Genomic DNA, 21,620 nt, shown 5'->3' on the forward strand with positions numbered 1-21,620 from the left:
GGGCTTATAATAATATGCACATTTATTACAATGAAGATCCCGACTTCTGATGGCAGGAAACGCAGCCTGCCATCGTCAGGCAGAGAGGACAATCGCAAACTGGTTTCACAACATTGTGAAACTGATTTTTGGCCTTCTCGCCATATTGTCCACTCATGCCACTGTACATGCCCGACATCAGTGGGCACAGATGATTCCGCCCAGTGCCTTTAACATAATAAAACGTCACAAGGTGTTTCATTGGAGCATTGTATGAACATATAACATACGAACATGGAGCACCAGTAGGCCACTTGGCCCCTCAAGCCTGCTCCACCATTTCAATAAGATCATGGCTGATCTGATTGTAACCTTCCGCCTATCCCGGATAATCTTTCACCTCGTTGTTAATCAAGAATCTATTTAGCTTTGCCCTGCCTTTTGAGGAAGAGAGTTCCAAAGATTCATGACGCTCTGAAAGAAAAAATTTCTCCTCATCTGTCTTAAATGAACGACCCCTTATTTTTAAACTGTGACCCCTAGTTCTAGACTCACCCATAAGAGGAAAGGCCCTCTCCACATCCACTCTGTCAAGACCCCTCAGGGTCTTAAAGATTTCGATCAAGTCACCTCTTACTCTACTAAACTCCAGTTAATGCAAGCCTAACCTGTCCAACCTTTCCTCTTAAGACAACCTGCCCATTCCTGGTATTAGCCTAGTAAGCCTTCCCTGAACTGCTTCTAGTGAATTTCCATCATTCCTTAAGTAAGGAGACCAATACTGTACACAATGCTCCAAATGTGGTCTCACTAGTGCCTTGTACAAGTGAAGCATAACCTCCCTACTTTTGGACTCAATTCCCTTCACAATAAATGATAACATTCTATTAGCTTTCCTAATTACCTGCTGTACCTGCATACGAGCCTTTTGTGATTCATGCACTCAGACACCAAGATCCCTCTGAATCTCAGAGCTCTACAGTCTCTCACCATTTAGATAATATGCTTCATTTTTATTCTTCCTGCCAAAATGGACAATTTCACACTTGCCCGCATTATATTCCATTTGCCAGATTTTTGTCCATTCACTTAACCTATGACTTCTTTGCCTCCTTATATTCTCTTCACAACTTACTTGCCTGCCTATCTTTGTGTCATCAGCAAATTTAGCAACCATGACATCTGTCCCTTCAACCGTGTCATTTATATAAATTGTAAAAAGTTGAGGCTCCAGCACTGATCCCTGTGGCACACCACTCGTTACATCCCGCCAATCAGAAAAAGACCCATTTATGGCTACCCTCCGTTTCCTGTTAGCTAGCCAATCATCTATCCATACCAATAAGTTACCCCCTATACCATGAGCTTTTATTTTCTGCAATAACCTTTAATGTGACACCTTATCAAATGCCTTCTGGAATTCCACGTACAGTACATCCACCTGTTCCCCTTTATCCAGAGCACATGTGAGTCCTTCAAAGAACTACAATGAATTGGTTAAATATGATTTCCCTTTCACAAAACCATGTTGACTCTGCTTGATCGCCTCAAACTTTTCTAAATTTAATAATAACTTCTAATTTTTCCCTACGGCAGATGTTAGGCTAACTGGTCTATAGTTTCCTGCTTTCTGTCTCCCTCCCTTTTTGAATGAAGGAGTTGCGTTAGCTATTTTCCAATTCAATGGAGCCTTCCCCGAGTCTAAAAACAAAATAAAATGACACTGTGCTACATAAGGAGATAGTAGGTCAGATGACCAAAAGCTTAGTCAAAGAGCTAGGTCTTAGGCAGCGTCTTAAAACAGGAAAACGAGGTAGAGAGGTGCAGAAGTATTGTGAGGGAATTTCAGAGCTTGGAACAGCCACCAAAGGTGAGCAATTAAAATTGGAGATGCTCAAGGGGCCAGAATTAGATGAGTGTGGATATCCTGGAGGGCTATGGGGTTGGAGGAGAAAGGGGTGTGTGAAGCCCAAGTAAAGATTTGAAAACAAGCATGAGAATTTAAAATCAAGATGTTGTTTGACTGGGAGCTAATGTAGGTCAGTGAGGATAGCGGTGAAAGGACCTGGTGCAAGTTAGGACACCGGTAAAAGAGCTTTGGGCGATCTCAAGTTTACAAAGGGTAGACGGTGGGAGATAAGCCAGGAGTGTGCTGGAATCGTTAAGTCCAGAGTTAACAAAGGCACAACTGAGAGTGTTAGCAGCAGATGAACTGAAGCAGGGGCAAAGTCAGGCAATGTTACCGAAGTGGAAATAGGCAGTCAGGTGGAAAAATGTAGTCAGAAGCTTATCTTGGGGTTAGTTATGACACTTCAAAACAGTCTGGTTTAGTCTCAGACAGTAGCCAGGGAGAGGAATGGAGTCAGTGGCTAGGAAACATAATATGGAGTGGGGAAGGAAAACAATGTCTCCAGTCTTCCCAATAAACAATTGGAGAAAATTTCTACTTATCCAGTAACTGATGTCAGATAAGCTGTCTGATAATTTAGCAAATAGTGGAGTCGTCGAGAGAAGTGGTGGTGAGGTAGAGCTGGGTGAATTTAGCCTACATGTGAAACCAATCCTCTGTTTTTGGATGATATTGCCGACGGGCAGCATGTAGATGAGAAGTAGGAGGGTTAGACCCTTCGGGGACACTAGAGGCAACAGTGCAGGAGTGGGAAGAAAAACTATTGCAATTGGTATTGGATATGATTAGCTAAGAATGGAATCAGGTGAAATCAGTTCCACTCACCTGGATAACAGTGGAGGGGCGTTGAAAGAGGATGATCTGGTGAACCATGTCAAAGGCTGCCAACAGGTCAAGAAGGATGAGAAGGCAGTTTTTCTTTGTTGCAGTGACATAGGATGTCATTTGCGACTTTGATTAGCACCGGAGAGATTCAAATATGGAGTTCTGGGAAAGACAGGCACTAATTTAGGAGGCAACAATATATCCACGGACTTTGGCGAGGAAAGGGAGGTGGAGATGAGGCGGTAGTTTGCAAGAAGGTTGGGATCAAGGGTTGCATTTTTGAGGAGAGGGGTGATGACTACAGGTTTAAAAGAGAGAGAGGCAAAACTTGAAGAGAGAGAACTGTTAACAATATTGGCTACCATGAGAATCAGGAGGGGAAGTTGGGTGGTCATCAGTTCAGTAGAAATAGGGTTGAAGGAACAGGAATGGGGTCAGACAAGATGAGCTTGGAGAGGCTATGAGGGGAGATAGAAGGGGAACTAGGGAAAAGTGCAAGTTCAGGGCTAGAACTTTAGAGGAAGCTTGGCCATGTGGGATAGCGGAATTGAGGCTCACAGCAGAGGTAGCTTTTTTTATTCGTTCATGGGATGTGGGAGTCGCTGGCTAGGCCAGCATTTATTGTCCATCCCTAATTGCCCATATTCAGAGGGCATTTAAGATTCAACCACATTGCTGCTTGGATGATCTCGATCTTAATGACAAGAAGTCTATGAGCTCCTCACACTCATACAGTGAAGATGAATGATGCCCCTGAAAGATAAGCAGGGTGAGAGGGCAAATGTTGATAATGGTAATTTATTGCAAGGCATGGAGTACACTATTAATGGGAAACATGCAAAGGGCAATTATGAGAAAGCGTCTTCCATCTGTTTTCTGTTGCCTATAAGTGACACCCCTATTTGCTCCTCCAAACAAGGCATTGGCTTTATGCAGAGATACATTGCAGGCTAACTGACATCTCCAGTGACACCTTGAAAAGAATGCAAGACAAAGAACTTAAAGGCAGTTGTCAAACTGGCATCACGCCTGCCTTGTAAGTACACTGCAGATTTCATTCCCAGAACTTTATGTTTGAATTCCTCTAATCAGGTTGCTGCCACTGCCTCAGTAGTGAAATAGTTTTTGTCAAAGTTACAAATGACATCCTAAGTGACTATGACAAAGATAAACTATTCCACCTCATACTTCTTGACTTGTTTGCAGCCTTTGACACTAGCTGTTGAACACACCATCCTCCTTCAATGACTCTCCATTGTTGTCCAGCTGGATGGGACTGCTGTCACTGGTTCCACCCTTAATTATCTAATCCTAGTCAGACTATCACTTGCAATGGCTTCCTATTTCTCATCTGTATGCTGCCCCTTAATGACATGATCTGAAAGAGCAGTGTTAGTTTTCATATGTATGCTGATGACACATAGCCTAAACTCACCACCACTTATTTTGACTCGTCCACTGTTCCTAAATTATTGGATTGCTTGTCTGACATCCAGTACTGGATGAGCAGAATTTTCCTCCAATTAAATATTGGGGAGACCAAAGCCATTGTTTTCAGTTGTTACGACCGGGATGGGAGGAGCGTGCGAATTATCAAGCCCCACTACTCCGCAGGCCATACCATTAATTTAAATTAATTTCTCACCAAAATGGCTAATTGTGTACCCATACCTCTAGTACCCAGAAGAAAAGGGACCATGACCAGGCTTTTTTCAAAAACACAGAATGAATAATTTATTTAAAAACAAAACTTATTTTAACAAGTTTCAAGCACTGGTTAACACACAATTGTAATCGGAAAGTATAACTATCTGTCTCTTCCTAAAGAATTCCCCCGGCACACAGACAAACAAAGGACAAACAGACAGAATCTCTCTGCAGAATGGGCTTTGAAGGATGGGCGTTGTAAAACAAAGGATAAAGTCAGCAGGGTCTCGACACTGGTCGACCTGGAGTTCCCTCGTGTGAAGACTGGTCCCAATGGATATCTGGAAGTTCTCACCTCTGGTCTCAGCTTTGCAGGTCCAAATGCAGACTGATTACACTCAAGTGAGGGTTCTCTGGTTACAGGTTGATAGCCACTCACAATTTTAGGCAAGGAAGAGGGAGCCAGTCAAGGTAGCCTCCTCTCCTCGGCTTGTTCTCCAACCACTGCCTTAAAAATAAGCAGGTTCACAACTTAGTTGTTTTCCCTCTCTCCCATGTGATTGCCTGCTGCCTCCCAGCTTCATTAATTAAAGCACTTTGCAGCTCAACACAAAGAAACTACTCCTTCTCAAGTACCATATTGGTCAGGTGATTTCTTGGAAGAGACCTGCTTGTTTACAGTTCCAAGGTGAATTTATGACCTTTTCAAAAAATCCCAGGTTAGCATCCATGTGTCCAGATCATGCCAAATCCTTCCATTTTGTAAAAGAAAACTTCAGCATTGAGAGATAAGATTCTAACACAGTCCCTACTCCAAACTCCATTTCCTGGTTACTGACTCAATCCCTCTCCCTGGCAACTGAAACTAAACCAGACTGTTCACAATCTTGCCTCAGTAACATTGCTGACTTTGCCCTTGCCAGCTCAACTGTTGTTGAAACCATCACTCATGCCTTCGTTACCTCTCGACTTGACTATTCCAATGCACTCTTGGCCAAGCTCCCACATTCTATCCTCCGTAAACTTGAGTTCATTCAAAACTCTGCTGCCCATGTCTTAACTCACACCAAGTCCTGTTCACCTATTACTCCTATGCTTTCTGGCCTACATTGGTCCCTGGTCAAGCAACATTTTGATTTTAAAATTTTAATTCTTGTTTTCAAGTCCCTCCATGACCTTGTCTCTCGCTATCTCTGTTATGCCTTCCAGCCCAACAACCCTCCAAGAAATCTGCACTTATCTAATTCTGGTCTCTTCAGTATCCCTAATTTTAATTGCTCTGCCATTGGTGGCTGCACCTTCAGTTGCCTAGGCCTCAAGCTCTGGAATACCCTCTCTACATCTCTCTGCCTCTCTACCTCACTTTCCTCCTTTAAGACACTCCTTAAAACCTACCTCTTTGACCAAGCATTTGGTCATCTGACCCATATCTCCTAATGTAGCTCAGTGTCATATTTCACTTTATAATGTTTCTGTGAAGCAGCTTGAGATGTTTTATCATGTAAAAGCCACTATAGAAAAATGAGTTTTTCTCCGGCACCCTGTCACCTTGTCATGAATACTCATGTGAATCGTAACCCCTATAGGCAGAAATCAGTTAGGCCTAGATACTTGTACTAGAGTATTAATGCTCCCCTTGGCCCACAAAAGCCTTCCCAACTGTTGCATGTCCACCCATACTTACCCCTGGATTAGCTTGGCAGAGAAGCTGCCCACTCTAAACAGTAAGTTGTTGTTGGTAAGCACTGGTAGCTCACTGAGATCAATTGAATGATGTACAATCATAAAAATTGTTTTTGCTCTTTTCACTAGTTCCATCAAGTGGCTGGTGGACTTGCTCAATGGAATTAAACACATGGATAATCATCCCAGTGATTCCATGGGCAGAATCGTCCGGTCCCATTTGCAGCGGGCGTCATAGCGAGCGGGAATGGAAAATATCTGGAGATTGCAAAAATCAGTTGCATGTTGTCGTAAAACAAGTTTGCCATAGTTTGCTCTGCCCATCAATGGCAGGCTGCGTTTCCCACCGCTGCATCTCAGGAACCTAATTTCAATACTTTACCATCTCATTATAAGCCTTGCTCGCTGGAATCATACCCCCACGCTGGATCATCCAGGCACATCAGCATGATTGCATGTGACGCGTTTCATAACTGTACATAAGCGACGTGCACTTGGCGAGCTGCACTTTGCTCATGACTTCAAGGTTCTTTTGCCTACCTTGTTTCGGGCAGCATTCATGGTCATCAGTGCCAGGCTACGCAAGCAGCGCCACATCACTTTTATGGGGCTCATGGACAGGTCTTTACCTACCAGACCAGCCATAAGGCAGGGTTGGCTTTTCAACGGCGGCAGAGCTAGGGCTTTCTTGGGGAAGGGGGGAAGTGGCCTCAGGCACGGGAAGAGGCTGCAGGACGAGGGCTATACTGGGGAAGGGGAATATCACAGGGTATGTGTGGGGACACAAGTTGATCTGTGCAAGATATTGAGGGCTGAGAAGGCAGTCTCCAAAGGAGATGAGGCCAGATGGACATGTGAGGGTATGTGTGTGAGAATGGGTGGTGATGCCCCTTGAATGGGCAGTGAGTGAAATGCCAGTAAATGTGTGATGGCCTTGTGATTGTGTGAGCTTAGAGTGATGAGATGGTTGCCTTACCCTGGTGGCATGGATGAGATCATTCATCCTCTTCTTGCCGTGGATGGCCAACCTCTTCATGCAGCATTGGCACTGACCACCACTGCCACCGCCTCCCAACTGTGATTGCTAGACCTCCTGTCGTCAAAGTGGGGCTGGAGGACATCACGGTGGGGCTCCAAAAGACATTCCAGTGACTGGTCACTGAACTCTTCTTGGCTTTCAGGGCCATGTCTTCCCTGGAGCAGTCCTGGGCTGCAAACATTGAAAACTGTTTGTGTGGCTGCTGTTAAGATATGGCAACCAGAGTGAGGAAACGGTGAGGTAACAGTGTGGCGGACGATTCAGAAGCTGTCTGCTGGTAAGACAGCGTGTTTCCTGTGGTTGCATAATTAACGAGGCTGGAAGCGGACGTTACAATGCAAAAACCCACCATTGCGGCCGATGGATAAAACACCATTTTTCATGCCCATGACCAAACTTAGTGCAATTCTGGGACAATTCCGCCCCGTTGCTTATGCCTAAGTTAACAGAAGGTCACAAAATTAAAGCACTCAGCTACCATTCTGCAATTTTACTCCATTTTATCAGCACAACTCATATCAGCTACATTTATTAACCCAGAATTATGGAACTTTTTTTTAAAATCTGGGGTAATTCAACTATTCAGTATCTCTTCATCACTTGAAGTAGAAAGCAAAACTTACCACAAAAAGCAACGGTAACTCTCAGAATCTGTCAGTGATGCAGGTAAAAACCAAAGGTAAAAGCCATTTAAATGAATCTGCTGTCTTTGATCAGTGGTTATAATCTCAACAGAGTTCTTGCATTGAAATGTAAAGGAACCAGCTTCATCTGGGCTCAATAAATCCATTAAGATTGCTAATTTAAATGCCTCATTTTCAAGAATTGATATGTTGTTTTCTTCATTTTGAAGATCAAAACAGCCAGACAAATCTATAGGAAGAAAACCTCAAATTATTACGATATCCATCATATTCTTCATTTACAGTCAAGTTTAGACTCTCAATGTTGGTTAAAATATATTTGAGTTCCAGGAAACTCTGTTTCAAGAAATCAGCTTGCTTTAGTTCAGAGAATTAGGCTGAACTAGAAACTCATTAACAATATATTCAAATCCTAATTTCAGCCAGACTCCTTCCACCTGAGTGAATGTAACATTAAATTCTTTAAGATTTAGACACAGGATGTAGCCTAAAATCTCTAACATGGGAGGGGCCTGCCACTTTGTCTGGCATTTGCCCCATCCTTAAAAGCTAAGACTGGGGAAGGATGAACACACCTATAGAAGTACAGAAAAAGTGTTCCTACCAAACAGAGTAAACAATTTGTTAAAAGGGCAGCCATCAGGCCTGTTCTTCTGAAGGCAATTAGTTCTTCTGGGATGGGCTGCTTTTTAGCCCTCTCCACTAAAGGTCCTACATCAGGTCAACATCAACTTGGATTTTTTATAGCATTTTTAATTAAGTAAAATGTCTCAAGGCACTTCACAGGAGTGTTAGTGAAGAAAATTTGACACTGAATCACAAACTGATCTTAAGACAGGTGCCAAAAAGCTTGGCCAAAGAGGTAGGTTTCAAGGAGCATTTAAAAGAGGAGTGAGAGGTCAGGAGGTGGAGAGATTTATGGAGGGAATTCCAGAATTTGAATGGGATCTACATCAGCTCTCAGCCTGAAACCACTCCAAAAAGCCAGAGCAACATGAGTAGAATGCACAGAAGAATCATCTGCACATTCTAATTATTTTTTGTTATGCTTTAAGTGATTTCAAAATTGGGAACAAAAGAGGGATTGAGTTGCACATATGTATCTTTTCATATCTCAGACGTCAGTTTGAAACTGGACCTACTGGTTGAAAATACATTCAATTTACAAAATGGAATTAGGCCTTTGAGTCCAAAAAGGTGTCAACCTCCCAGAAATGCCCCGGTGTCTCCGGAATGGGACATCAATTTTCCAGGGACTGCTGAACCATAACATCATCTCAGAGAAGAGTCTGTGTTTAGTGAAGTCATGAGCCCCCCATTGCTGCACAGAGCCAGTCACAAACGATCTGAAGGCAATGTTGAGACCACATGATCAGGTTTGGCATGAATTTCTAAATGGAAAATCATTCTTTTTTCTAGCAATATCAATGCCAAACAAATGTAATTAAAATTATCCCCTTTGCTCAATTTACCTGGTTTAGCCACAGTTTGATGGATATGGGCTGCAGCAAGGATGATTGACAATAAAGATGCCATTCAATATCTGTAGAACTTTGAAAAACCATGTGTTAATTATAAATTTCAAAACTTGCAGTACTTTTAAATCATACTGTATATATAAATAATAAAGCTTTGATAAAGGTACAGATTTTATCGATGTTAAAACAATTTGATTTGCATAGATGGCTAAATATATTAACTTCAAATTACACATGGGATAAAATTTTTTATCTTTTTTACTTGAGTAAGACAGGATAGTTAATGATTAACAGATTCACAAATAAGCTGTAAAAGTATACCACAATTGCATATTTGATCCATACAAATTTCAAAACGATAATTAATCACTTCACAAAGTTCATTTGATTCAATTTTTATTCTATTCCATTAGAGATTATTATAATCATAGAATAGGCTTTGCACTCTGCCTCTGAAATGCTTGTCGCTACTTTCCGGATCTGAATTGCACTGACTCCATTAAAAATTCTCTAAGCAGCAAATTCTATGGTTGAGTAATTGCAAATCTAAAAGGGACTTTTGCTGGCCTGTGTTTTTCTGGAATTATGTCTCCGCACAGAAATACATTTTTAATTAGAGAGGCAAACTAGTCTCTATGAACAACTGAATAACAGAGGAATTGCATGGATTTAGAAGAGAACTAATTTTGTTCCTTCCTTCATGAAGCCAACTGGCACCACTGCAAAAGCAAATCACCATCACTAGCAGATTCACCATTTCATTGTCATGCAGTCAGCATCTGATTTCTACCCTGTCTGCATAAACTGGGATGCTGAAGAAACTCTATTTGCACCAAAGACTGGCAAATGAGAAAATGAGACTCTGCTGAAACAGATTCACTCAATATTCCACTCGATACTCCATGGGAAGGTATTCTGCCAATGCCAATCCACCCTATCTATCACAGGGGTACATTTTGCATCACACAACCTGGCTCTTATTTTCAAACCACTTCCATGGAGCATTTATGGCAAATTCACTCTTACCAAAAACCAGTGGATAGGATAGAGCTTGGTATGAAAGATTGTCCAGGAATACAGCAGTCCTGAAGGGCAGAAGTCAAGGTACTGAGGTTTGCACTTGATGACTTAAATCTTTTGCTCTTTTGTTTCATTATGGTAAATTATTTTCCTATCTCACTGATTTCATGGCCTTTCTGAAAATGCCACACCTAGCAACAGCATATTATGGAAAGTAAGTGAGGAAAAAGACAACCCAAAATGAGTGAGTAGGCACCCCCAAAATGTAAAGTAAAAAAATAGATTCAGCAGGCAAAGAGCACTGTAGTGGAGGGTGGGAGAGAGGTCATGTGTTGGGGGGACATAAACCCCTCCTCCACAGGGCAGTCTGCAACTTCTGCTGCACCTAGGCAAACAGGGGGGCATCTAAGCTTGCAGGTAGGTATCCCTGTCACACCTCCAACCCTCCGCCAGGAAAATGTCCTGGCACTAAGACAACTCATTACGCATTAATAAATTTAGTATAATCTGCCAGTTAAACTGATTGTATATTTCATGGTCTCTTTTCTTGCACATACTGTGAATTTCTTAACACCACATCAACTATTTATTATTTACTTTTTTAACGTACAATTACTTTTTAGCTATGTAACAGTTTCTTTGTTTCTTTTATATTAATTAATGTAGACGGTTGTGGTGTAACCCTGTTTGTGGAGTCTGTCTCATGTTGGTAACATGGAACATCGAGGCGAAAGAAGAACCGAGACCAAAGGTGTCTGAAGAACTGTACTGAACTGCACTGTGGGCTCAAAACACAAAGCATGATGGTCAATTTAGTCAGGTCAAAGCTTTGCCAGAATTAGCAAGTGCTGCAAAATGAATTAAATTGTGCAAGAGAACTAGCCTCGATCTCTGAGAAAGATAGACACCTTTTGTGCTCATTAGAGGTAATAAAAAATCTGTCTGTACCAGCCTGGGGATTGATAACAGTGTAAGTGATAACGAAGAGGAGTCAGGCTGGCTCTATTCCTTCAAGCATGACCTTGTAAGAGACCCAGGACATAAGAACAAGGGAAAAGGCATTGATGTAATTAAAAACCAATTAAATGGGCTAAAAACAGGTATTACCTTATATGACACATGGCCATAGCAAAAAAAAGGTATCCAGAAAGAGTCCACAAACACATCTTTGCTGCAGTGGGTTAGAATGATTTGGCCAGTCACTCAGAAGTCAAGCATGGACAATCGGTCAATGGATTGTCCACTGAGATGGACTCCAGCTTGCAGGGAAGCTAAGCAACCAGTACTATCACGAGTATGTACTATTGCTTAGTGGTTTAATAAAGGTGTATCACCTTTGGTGAAACCTCATCTAAGTTGTTGTGTGCTGTTGTTATCCAGAGTAGAGGTAGTAGAACCTTTAGACCAGGAGTAGGGTCTTACTCTAAGTATTATACCCCTGAATATATTTACGTTCCGCAGATAGCAATGCAATAGATACAGTAAGTACTGGAAAAACTCAGCAGGTCTGGCAGCATCTGTGGAGAGAGAAACAGAGTTAGCATTTTGAGTCTAATATGATTCTACTTCGGAGTGATATTGGATTCAAAATGTGAATTCTGTTTCTCTCTCCACAGATGCTGCCAGACATTTTCCAGCACTTTCTGTTTTTATTTCAGATCTCTAGCATTGAGTATTTCACTTTTATTTTAGCAATTCAATAGAATTGTTTTACGTGATAGAAAATATTTTAACACTTTGGGACAAATATATAACAAAGTTATACACCAGCCCTGTATATCCATGAAACTTTAATAAAATAAAATGTTACCCATTTCGGCAAACATTGTGACCCAGTTTCTTGGCACTGTGAAGCTATATGCTAGAGATGTGGGATACAGGTTTGCACTATCAATTCCCAGAGCACTAGCTCCTCCTAATATTACAGATTGATTCTAATCAGTTAACTCAGAGCTGCAAATCCTAAATCATATATGCATTGACATTTAGAGGTGCATATCAAACAAAGCGTCAACAATTACTATCACAACTCCTCAGATATCAAAACAGTCCTTGATCATATGTAGGAGATAATATTCAGGTTTGGGCTTATGAGCGCCAAATAACATTCACACCACACAAGTACCAGGCAATGACCATCTACAACAACAGAGAATCTAACCACCTGCCGAAAAAGTTCAACAGATTACCATTGCTGAATCCTGCACCATCAAAATCTGGGGTTACCCTTGATCAGAACCTTTAGTTAGCTAGTTATATAAATACTGTGGCAACAAGAGCAGGTTAGCAAGTAGGAATTCTGTGGTGAGTAACTCACCACCTGATTCCTCAAAGCCTGTCCACCATCTACAAGGTACAAGTCAGGAGTGTGATGAATTTGCCTGGCAGAGTACAGCTCTAACAACAATCAAGAAGCTCAATACCATCCAGGGCCAAACAGCCCACTTGATCAGCACGCCATCCACTACATTAAACATTCACTCCCTCCAACACTGGTGCACAGTGGCAGTAGTGTGTACCATCTACATGATACACTGCAGCAACTCGCCAAGGGCTTTTTGACAGCACCTTCCAAGCCTATGACTCTCTACTATCTAGAAAGACAAGGGCAGTAGATACATGGGAACACCATCGCCTGCAAGTTATCCTCCAGCACACACACCATCCAGACTCGGATCTATATCTCCGCTCCTTTGCTATCGCTGAGTCAAAAATCTAGAACTCTCTCCCATACAGCACTGTGGTGTACCTATGCGACATGGACTGCAGCGATTCAAGTTGATAACCACCTTCTCAAGGGCAATTAAGGATAGGCATCAATTGCTGGCCTTTCTAGCTCACATACCAGGAACAAATAAGAAAAAGCAGCAACTTCTAAATCTAGCTGAATTAAAAGCACCATATCAATTAAGTATAGTAGAACTAATTTACATGATTCTAAAGAAACACATGTAGATCAAAGCTTACCTAGCACAGAGTGACTCTGGGCATCAGTTTCAGAGAACACAACAAAATGTTAGTAATTACAGCCAATTAGCAATAAAAGAGTAATGACACTGGTGTCGTGATGAAAAACCAGTATGCAAATGCACAACTATCTGTAGAAATAAGCTGCTCATTGTGAAAGTGGCTTATATATTTTGAGATAGAGATAGAGATAAAGATAAAGATTTGGCTTCATCAGAGCAATTAACCAATTATTATAGATGAAGCTGACTAAGCTAATCCACTATGCTGACTCTTACATTAATATGGCCACAGACTCAGTGAAATAAAAGTCAGAAATGAAATAGATTAAACATTTATACAGCTGAAAGGTGCAGCAAATTCCAGCCAGTTCACGCTATGATACTGAAACAAAACTTAATAAAGCAATAATAAAGCTTTCAAACGTTACTTTAGTGCTAACCCTATATGATTATTGAAAAATCCAACCACTTTAATTTTCTCCTTCGCTGCTATTGCAGCTTTAATTTTACATCATTTATATTGAATAAAACTCATCCAACCTATTCTGTATATTTCTTTAATGTTTCAAATGTTGAAAAGACCTTTGCTGATTCTGTTACCCTCTTCTTGTTTATTTCGAAGTATGTGTCTTATTGAAACAATTAGTTGCTGATTGACAATTTCAAAAACGACCTACTCCTCCAAAGATTCCTTTGGCTGTGCCAGAGATACCAGCTGGACAACTTATAGTATTATTTTTAAGCTTTACACACATATCAACAATTTTTTTTCTGCTTTTATGTTGTGTTATTCGGTTTAGTAATGTTTCATGTAGCTGTTGCCTTACTTGATGAGACACTCTGCTTAGGCATTCTGCCTATCACACAAATGAGTAACGTGGTATAGGAATTTCAGTGCCAGTCTGATGCTAGGTATGTCCATCCTAAAGACTTGTGGATCGTATCAAACAGCATGTCCCGTTGACTATTCGCAGCAGGCAAGGTACCGAATGCACTCAGCCCACCAAGCCTGTGCTTGCAAAACTCAAAACAGTGTCCAACATTAGATGTGACTCTGCGATTGGACAACATTTGCTAAACAATACGGAGTGTGTTAAGAATTACACTGACAACCAATTTAAGATTATCAGTTAAGTTTGCAGTGTGGCGCACTTCCTTGTGCTGGGAGCTACAAATATTACTACACAGGATCCTGTTCTTTGCAGACAGGAAGAACATGTACACATTGTGCCTGTTTCAACTAAACAAAATAGGCAACAGCCATTCTCTGGTTCAATCCCCAGGGCAATGCCTTGACCAGAGTCAACCTGCCTGGTTTGAATTTAAACAAAGCTTGGCAGTTAACTGTCAGTCACAAGTTAACTGGTGCATCCTCCATGGCAATACCTCTACCAATCAGAGTCCACTTGCCAATCAATCAACACTCTCTTCTCATGAAGTATAAATTGTTGCTCCCTTTACATTTGGTATTCTTGCAAATTGTCCTGATGAGTGCAAGATGAAAAGCTTTGACAACATGCATCTTTTTTTCAGCTAACTCTTTGCAGACTCCTTGTATCTTTCTCACAACATACTTTCCTATTTATCTTCGTATCATCAGCAAATGTGGCTACGATACAGTTGGTCCCTTCACCTAAGTCATTAATATAGATAGCAAATAGTCGAGACCCCAGCATAACCCCAGTGGCACTCCACCAGTTAGTTTGCCTTCTCGAAAATTACCCATTTATCCTGAATCTCTGTTTCCTGATGGTTAACCAGTCCTCTATCCATGCTAATAGTAACCTTTTATGTGGCACCTTATCAACTGCCATTTAGAAATCCAAATACACTACATCTACTGGTTCCCTTTTATCCACCCTGCTTGTTACATCTTCAAAAAACTCTAATTTGCCAAACACAATTTCCCTTTTACAAGACCACCTGGACTCTGCCTGATAGTATTATGATTTCTAAGTGTCCTGCTACTACGTCTTTAATAATGGATTCTAGCACTTTCCCAATGCCAGACATTAGGCTAAACTGGCCTTTAGTTTCCTGTCTCCCTCCTTTCTTGAGCAGCAGTCTTACATTTACAGTTTTCCAGTCCGCTGGGACCTATCCAGAATGTAGGGAGTTCTGTAAGATTACAACCAATGCATCCACTATCTCTGCAGCCACTTCTTTTAAGACTCCAGAATGCAGGCCATCAGGTCCAAGAGATTTGTCAGACTTAATTTCCATTAATTTCCCATTAATTTTTCTCTAATGATAATGATTGTTTTAAATCCCTCCCTTTCTTTTGCCTTTTGATTTTCTACTATTCCTGGGGTGCTTTTTGTATCTTCTACTCTAATGATGGACATAAAATACTTATTCAAAGCCTCTGCCATTTCCTCATTTCCCATTATTAATTCCTCAGTCTCGCCCTCCAAGGGACCAATGCTCACGTTAGCTGCTCCTTTCCTTTTTATATACTTGTAGGAGCTTTTACTGTCTGTTTTTTATATTTCTTGCTAGTTTTCTCCAATATTCTAATTCCACCCTCTTTACTTTATTAAATTATGCTTTGCTGGTTTCTAAAACTTCCCCAATCTTCTTGTTTACCATTCATTTTGACAGCTTTGTACACCTTTTCTTTCAATTTGATACCACCCTTAACTTCCTTAGTTAGCCATGGATGGTGTACCCTTCTAGAGTCTTTCTTCTGCCATAGAGTATATCTTTATTGAGAGTTATGAAATATCTTCTTAAATGTCTGTCACTGCTTCTCTACTGTCTTCCCTTTTGACTTATTTACCCAATCTACTTTAGCCAACTCTGTCTTCATACCCTTGAAATTGTCTTTATTTAAATTTAAGACACTAGTTATGGACCCACATTGCTTACTCTCAAACTGAATGTGAAATTCTATCATATTATGATCACTCTTGCTTAGAGGATCCTTTATTATGAGGCCTTTAATTAATCCTGTCTCCATACAGGTCCAAAATATTCCCTGGTAAGTTCCAGAATGTATTGTTCTAAGAAACTGACCCAAATACATTCTATAAACTCATCCTTCAGGCTACCTTTGCCATCTTGATTTGTCCATTTGATGTGAAAATTAAAACCATCCATTTTTATCGCAACAAATTTCTTGCAAGCCTCTATTATTTCTCAATGTATATACTCTGTCCAACTGTGCAGCCATTGGACTGCAGTGGTTCAAGAAGGCAGCTCACCACCACTTTCTCGATGGCAACTAGGGATGTGCAATAAATGATGGCCCAGCCAGCGAAGCCCACATCCCATGAATGAATTTTTAAAAAAAGCTATTAGGGGCCTATAAACTACTCTCACCAGTTCTGAAGAAGAGTTAAAAACAAAAAGCTAAAAGCTACTGCGGATGCTGGAAATCCAAAACAAAAGCAGAATTACCTGGAAAAACTCAGCAGGTCTGGCAGCATCGGTGGAGAAGAAATCAGTTAACGTTTCGAGTCTTCATGACCCTTCAGCAGAACTGAAGCATAGTTAGGAGAAAGGTGAAATATAAGCTTCTTCCTTAACCGAGGTTTTCCACCCACGGTCGTTGACAGGGCCCTCAACCGTGTCTGGCCTATATCCCGCGCATCCTCCCTCACGCCTTCTCCTCCTTCCCAGAAACATGATAGGGTCCCCCTTGTCCTCACTTATCACCCCACCAGCCTCCGCATTCAAAGGATCATCCTCCGTCATTTCCGCCAACTCCAGCATGATGCCACCACCAAACACATCTTCCCTTCACCCCCCCTGACGGCATTCAGTAGGGATTGTTCCCTCCGGGACACCCTGGTCCACTCCTCCATCACCCCCTACACCTCAACCCCCACCTATGGCACCTCCCCATGCCCACGCAGAAGATGCAACACCTGCCCCTTCACTTCCTCTCTCCTCACCGTCCAAGGGCCCAAACACTCCTTTCAAGTGAAACAGCATTTCACTTGCATTTCCCCTAACTTAGTCTACTGCATTCGTTGCTCCCAATGCGGTTTCCTTTACATTGGAGAGACCAAACACAAACTGGGCGACCGCTTTGCAGAACACCTGCAGTCTGTCCGCAAGAAAGACCCAAACCTCCCTGTCGCTTGCCATTTTAACACTCCACCCTGTTCTCTTGCCCACATGTCTGTCCTTGGCTTGCTGCATTGTTCCAGTGAAGCCCAACGCAAACTGGAGGAACAGCACCTCATCTTCCGACTAGGCACTTTACAGCCTTCCGGGCTGAATATTGAATTCAACAACTTTAGATCTTAAATTCCCCCTCCCCCCATCCCCACCCTGTTTCTCCCCCCTCCCTTTTTTTTCAATAATTTATATAGATTCTTCTTTTCCCACCTATTTCCATTATTTTTAAATCTATACCTGTAATGCCCTGTCAGTCTTTCCACCCCACCCCCACTAGAGCTGTACCTTGAGTGTCCTGTCTTCCATTCTTAATTAGCACTTTTCTTAGACAATATCACCACCTTCAACACCTCTTTGATCCTTTTGTCTGTGATATCTTTTGATTATCTGCTCCTATCACTGCTTGCTTATCTCCACAATCACCACACCCTCAACTTCTCTCCCCTCCCGCCCCCCCACCCCCCCCCCCCACCCCCCCCACCTTAAACCAGCTTATATTTCACCTTTCTCCTAACTATGCTTCAGTTCTGCCGAAGGGTCATGAAGACTCGAAATGTTAACTGATTTCTTCTCCACCGATGCTGCCAGACCTGCTGAGTTTTTCCAGGTAATTCTGTTTTTGTTCTGAAGAAGAGTTGTATTGAACTCAAAATATTAACTCAATTTCACTCTTCAAGATGCTGCCAGACCTGCTAAGTTTTCCAACATTTTCTTTTTTTACTTTGGATTTCAAACATCCGTAGTATTTTGCTTTTATTTTATTGATTCCACATCTTAATCTTCTAAACCAAGATGCCTCACCAGTGTATTGACCTCATCCTTTATTAGGAAAGCTACCCCATCTGCTTTTCCTTTCCTCCTGTCCTTCCGAAATGTCAAACACCTTTGAATATTCAGGTGTCAGCCTTGCAGCCATTTCTCTGTAATGGTTATCATATCACATTCATTTATTTCTATTTGTACGATCAATTTATCCATCTTGTTATGATTGCTGTGAGCACTCAGGTTAACAGCTTTTAATTTTGTCTTTTTATTGTTTTGCCTACTCTGACCTTATTTGCTGGTGCATCCCTTCCTGTCACAATCTTGTTATCGTCAACTTGCACTATTGCCTTGTCCTTTTTTTTAAACTTTAAAATCACCCCTCATGTGAACCTTCCCCCCTGCCCCCCTATTTAGCTTAAAGCCTTCTCTACATCTCTAGTCATACAATTCACCAATACTCTGGTGCCAGCAAGGCTCAGATTAAGGCCACCCCAATGGTGCAGCTCCCTCTTTCTCCAGTACTGGTGCCAGTGCCCCATGAATCAAAACCCATTTTTCCACACCAATATTTGCGCCATACATTCTCTCTGATCTTATTTACCTTATGCCAATTTTCTCGTGACACAGGTAGTAATCCAGAGATTCCCTTTGTGATTCAGCTTCTTAACTGAGCCTCTAACTGCTCATTACTCCCTTAGTCTTTCTTAGTGTAACCTATGCTGTTGGTAACCTTGTGGATCACGACAACTGGGTCCTTACACTCTCACTTCAAGTTCCTCTCCAATCCTGAAGGGATGTCTTTAATCCTGGCACCAGGCAGGCAATACAGCCTTCAGGGCTCAAGCTCTTGGCTGAAGAGAACCATATCTATTCCTCTAACTATATTGTCCCCTAGTACAACTACATTTCTTTTAACTTCCCCCACTTGAATGGCCCTTGCACCATGGTGCTGTGGTCAGTTTGCTTATCCTCCCTTTAACCTTGGCTCTCATGCACACAAGCTGTAAGAACCTCGAACGTATTGGACAATTGCAAGGGCCAAGGCTCTTCCATTTAACACAGTAATTTGAAGCAGGAGTTGGCCATTCAGCCCCTCAAGCCTGATCCACCATTTGATAATATCATGGCTGCTTTGATTGTGGCCTCAACTCCACTCTCTCTGCCCCATAACCCTAGATACCCTTGGTGATCAAAAATCTAACTCAGCCTTGAACATATTCAATGACCCATCATCCACTGCTCTCTGGGGAAGAGAATTCAAAGGGCTAACAGCCCTCAGAGAAAAATATTTCTCCTTACCTTAGTCTTAAATGGGAGGCCCCTAATTTTTAAATACAAGGGGAAACACACTCTCAATATCCACCCTGTCAAGTCCCCTCAAGATCTTGTGTGTTTCAGTAAGATTACCTATCATTCTTCTAAACTTCAATGGGTATGGGCCCAACATGCTCAACCTTTCATCATAAGATAACCCTTTCATCCCAGGAATCAGTCAAGTGAACCTTCTCTAAACTGCTTCTAATGCAATGATATCCTTCCTTAAGCAAGGAGACCAAAACTGTACTCCAGATGTCATCTCACAAAGGCCAGGATAACTGTAGCAAAACTTCCCTGCTTTTATACATAATTCCTAACAATAAATGCCAACATTCCATTTGCCTTTCTAATCACTTGCTGAACCTGCATACCAACTTGTTAAGATTCAAGAACCAGGACATCCAGATCACTCTGTACTGTAGAGTTCTGCAATCTCTCTCCATTTAAATAATATACTGTTTTTCTATTCTTCTTGCCAAAGTGGACAAGTTCACATTTTCCCACATTATATTCCATCTGCCAACTCAACTTTGTCCACTCACCTAACCTATCTAAATCTCTCTGTAGACTCTTCTATGTCCTCTTGACAACTTACTTTAATTCCTACCTATCTCTATGTCATCAGCAAATTTAGCTACCATATCTTCAATTTGGGAGGTGAGCAGTCATTGGGGCAATTTGAGCTGGAATCCTGTTGCTTGACAACTCATTGCAGGCAGAATAAGCAAGAGGGCCTCCAGGCTGAGCTGGAATTGCCATTGAAGGGAAATCAGGGGCTAAATCTTTGAAAGAGAGGAACTGAAATCCCTCATAGAATGACAGAATTGGAAGGACTTTGTGACTCACAGTGATCCCTGATGTCTAGATGGGTTGCTGAGAAATTTGTGGGGCTTGTCTTAGTTGTGTCTGCCACTTGCTGCGCAGTTTATGTATGTGTTCAACCACAGTTTTCCTATTAATTCATGTTTACCTCATGTTAATTATGGATGTTAGAGTACAGGATAGATAGTATTGACTATTTACTTTGTTGACTCTTGTATAGTAGATATTCTTCGGTTTGTTTAAAACCATGGAATCTTTACTCTCTTTATAAGTAACTAGGATTTCGAATTTCATCCAAATTTTAACTTCCTCAAAACACACTGTAAATGACAATCTTTGAACTTGCTCCTGAGCTCAGAAAATCAAACGATTGCTGCCCAAATACATATTCTACAAACTAAGTCCTCGCTTAAAGCTGTAGTTGCGTTCCTAAAAATCGTTATTTTAAGTGAAGCGACTTTAAATGAATCTTATGTTCCCATAGGAATCAATGTTAAAACCAGAGCTTGGTTTTTCCGAAAGCAAAATGTCTAAAAGAACCTATGTACACGTTAACAGACTGCACTGTACACGTGCACTACTGTGCATTCCTAGCTGACGTAACTTGCAAAATGAAATAAGTCACTAAAGATAAAAGAATTACAATATAAATTCAAATTTGATGATGCTCACCAGACTCACTCTCCTCTTAGGCAGTCCCTTGGGTTTGGGGATGACTTGCTTCTGCTTCAGTTCAATGGATTCTGAGTTGGCTGATAAATCCAATGCGTAATTTGCAGATTCTGCCACAGGTAAGGAAGGTGTTGCCTGGACGATCAGTTACATGGGTTGTTTGGAGGTTTTTGCATTCTCTCCACCACCTTGACTTTACCTCTGCATGTGCCTGATAAAGTCTCTCTGTGTTCGATGCCTTCCCAAATTAACCTTCTTCTATTTTGGTTGGTCACCATGAGTCAGTGGTGATGTTTGACCTCTTCAGGGTTGCATTGAGGACATCCCTAAAATGTTCTAGTCGAGATGGCTTTGAGTGATTAGCACCTCAATGCTGGACATGTTGGCTTGCCTCGCTAGCCAGCTTTAAAATGGCCTCTGCCTCACCAACTACAATGTTGTAAAAGCACCAAGATTAATCAGAAGATTGCAGAGGCATGCTCCTGAAGGGTAAATACTGCATTCTGTATTTTTCACCCAAATAAGCCCTGAGACAAGGAAAGCAATTTTACCTGTGTACAGTAGCAAATGCCTCTATCTTACAAAATTTAAAATGGCCTCTCTGCCTCACCCGATGTGAAGGTCCACGGCAGGCACACCTGGGGCTCCAAATTAAAAATCAGCTTGCAGAGTCAAGAAATGGGCCTTTTCTGCACAGAAATGAACAGCCTGGGCTTCAACTTCTTC

At 41.6% G+C, this 21,620-nt stretch overlaps 1 protein-coding gene across 2 annotated transcripts in view; it reads right to left on the minus strand.

The window, feature by feature from the left end:
• LOC144682476 (interleukin-1 receptor type 1-like) overlaps positions 1–21,069 on the minus strand; it is a 79,013-nt gene extending 57,944 nt beyond the window's left edge. Inside the window, exons 1-3 of one of the 2 annotated variants that reach the window (XM_078544874.1) lie at positions 20,895–21,069; positions 9,199–9,277; positions 7,706–7,955 (exon numbers count right to left, since the gene is read on the minus strand). In XM_078544874.1, the coding sequence (XP_078401000.1) occupies positions 7,706–7,955; positions 9,199–9,262 (314 nt within the window). In that variant the 5' untranslated portion in view covers positions 9,263–9,277; positions 20,895–21,069. Of the gene's footprint in view, positions 1–7,705; positions 7,956–9,198; positions 9,278–13,191; positions 13,292–20,894 lie in introns of those variants that run through there. The other variant, XM_078544873.1, reaches the window with a different exon arrangement.
• Between the last annotated feature and the right edge of the window lie 551 nt (positions 21,070–21,620).

The sequence above is a fragment of the Cetorhinus maximus genome, chromosome 7, assembly GCF_964194155.1.
Source record: "Cetorhinus maximus chromosome 7, sCetMax3.hap1.1, whole genome shotgun sequence".
Classification (NCBI taxonomy): Eukaryota; Metazoa; Chordata; class Chondrichthyes; order Lamniformes; family Cetorhinidae; genus Cetorhinus; species Cetorhinus maximus.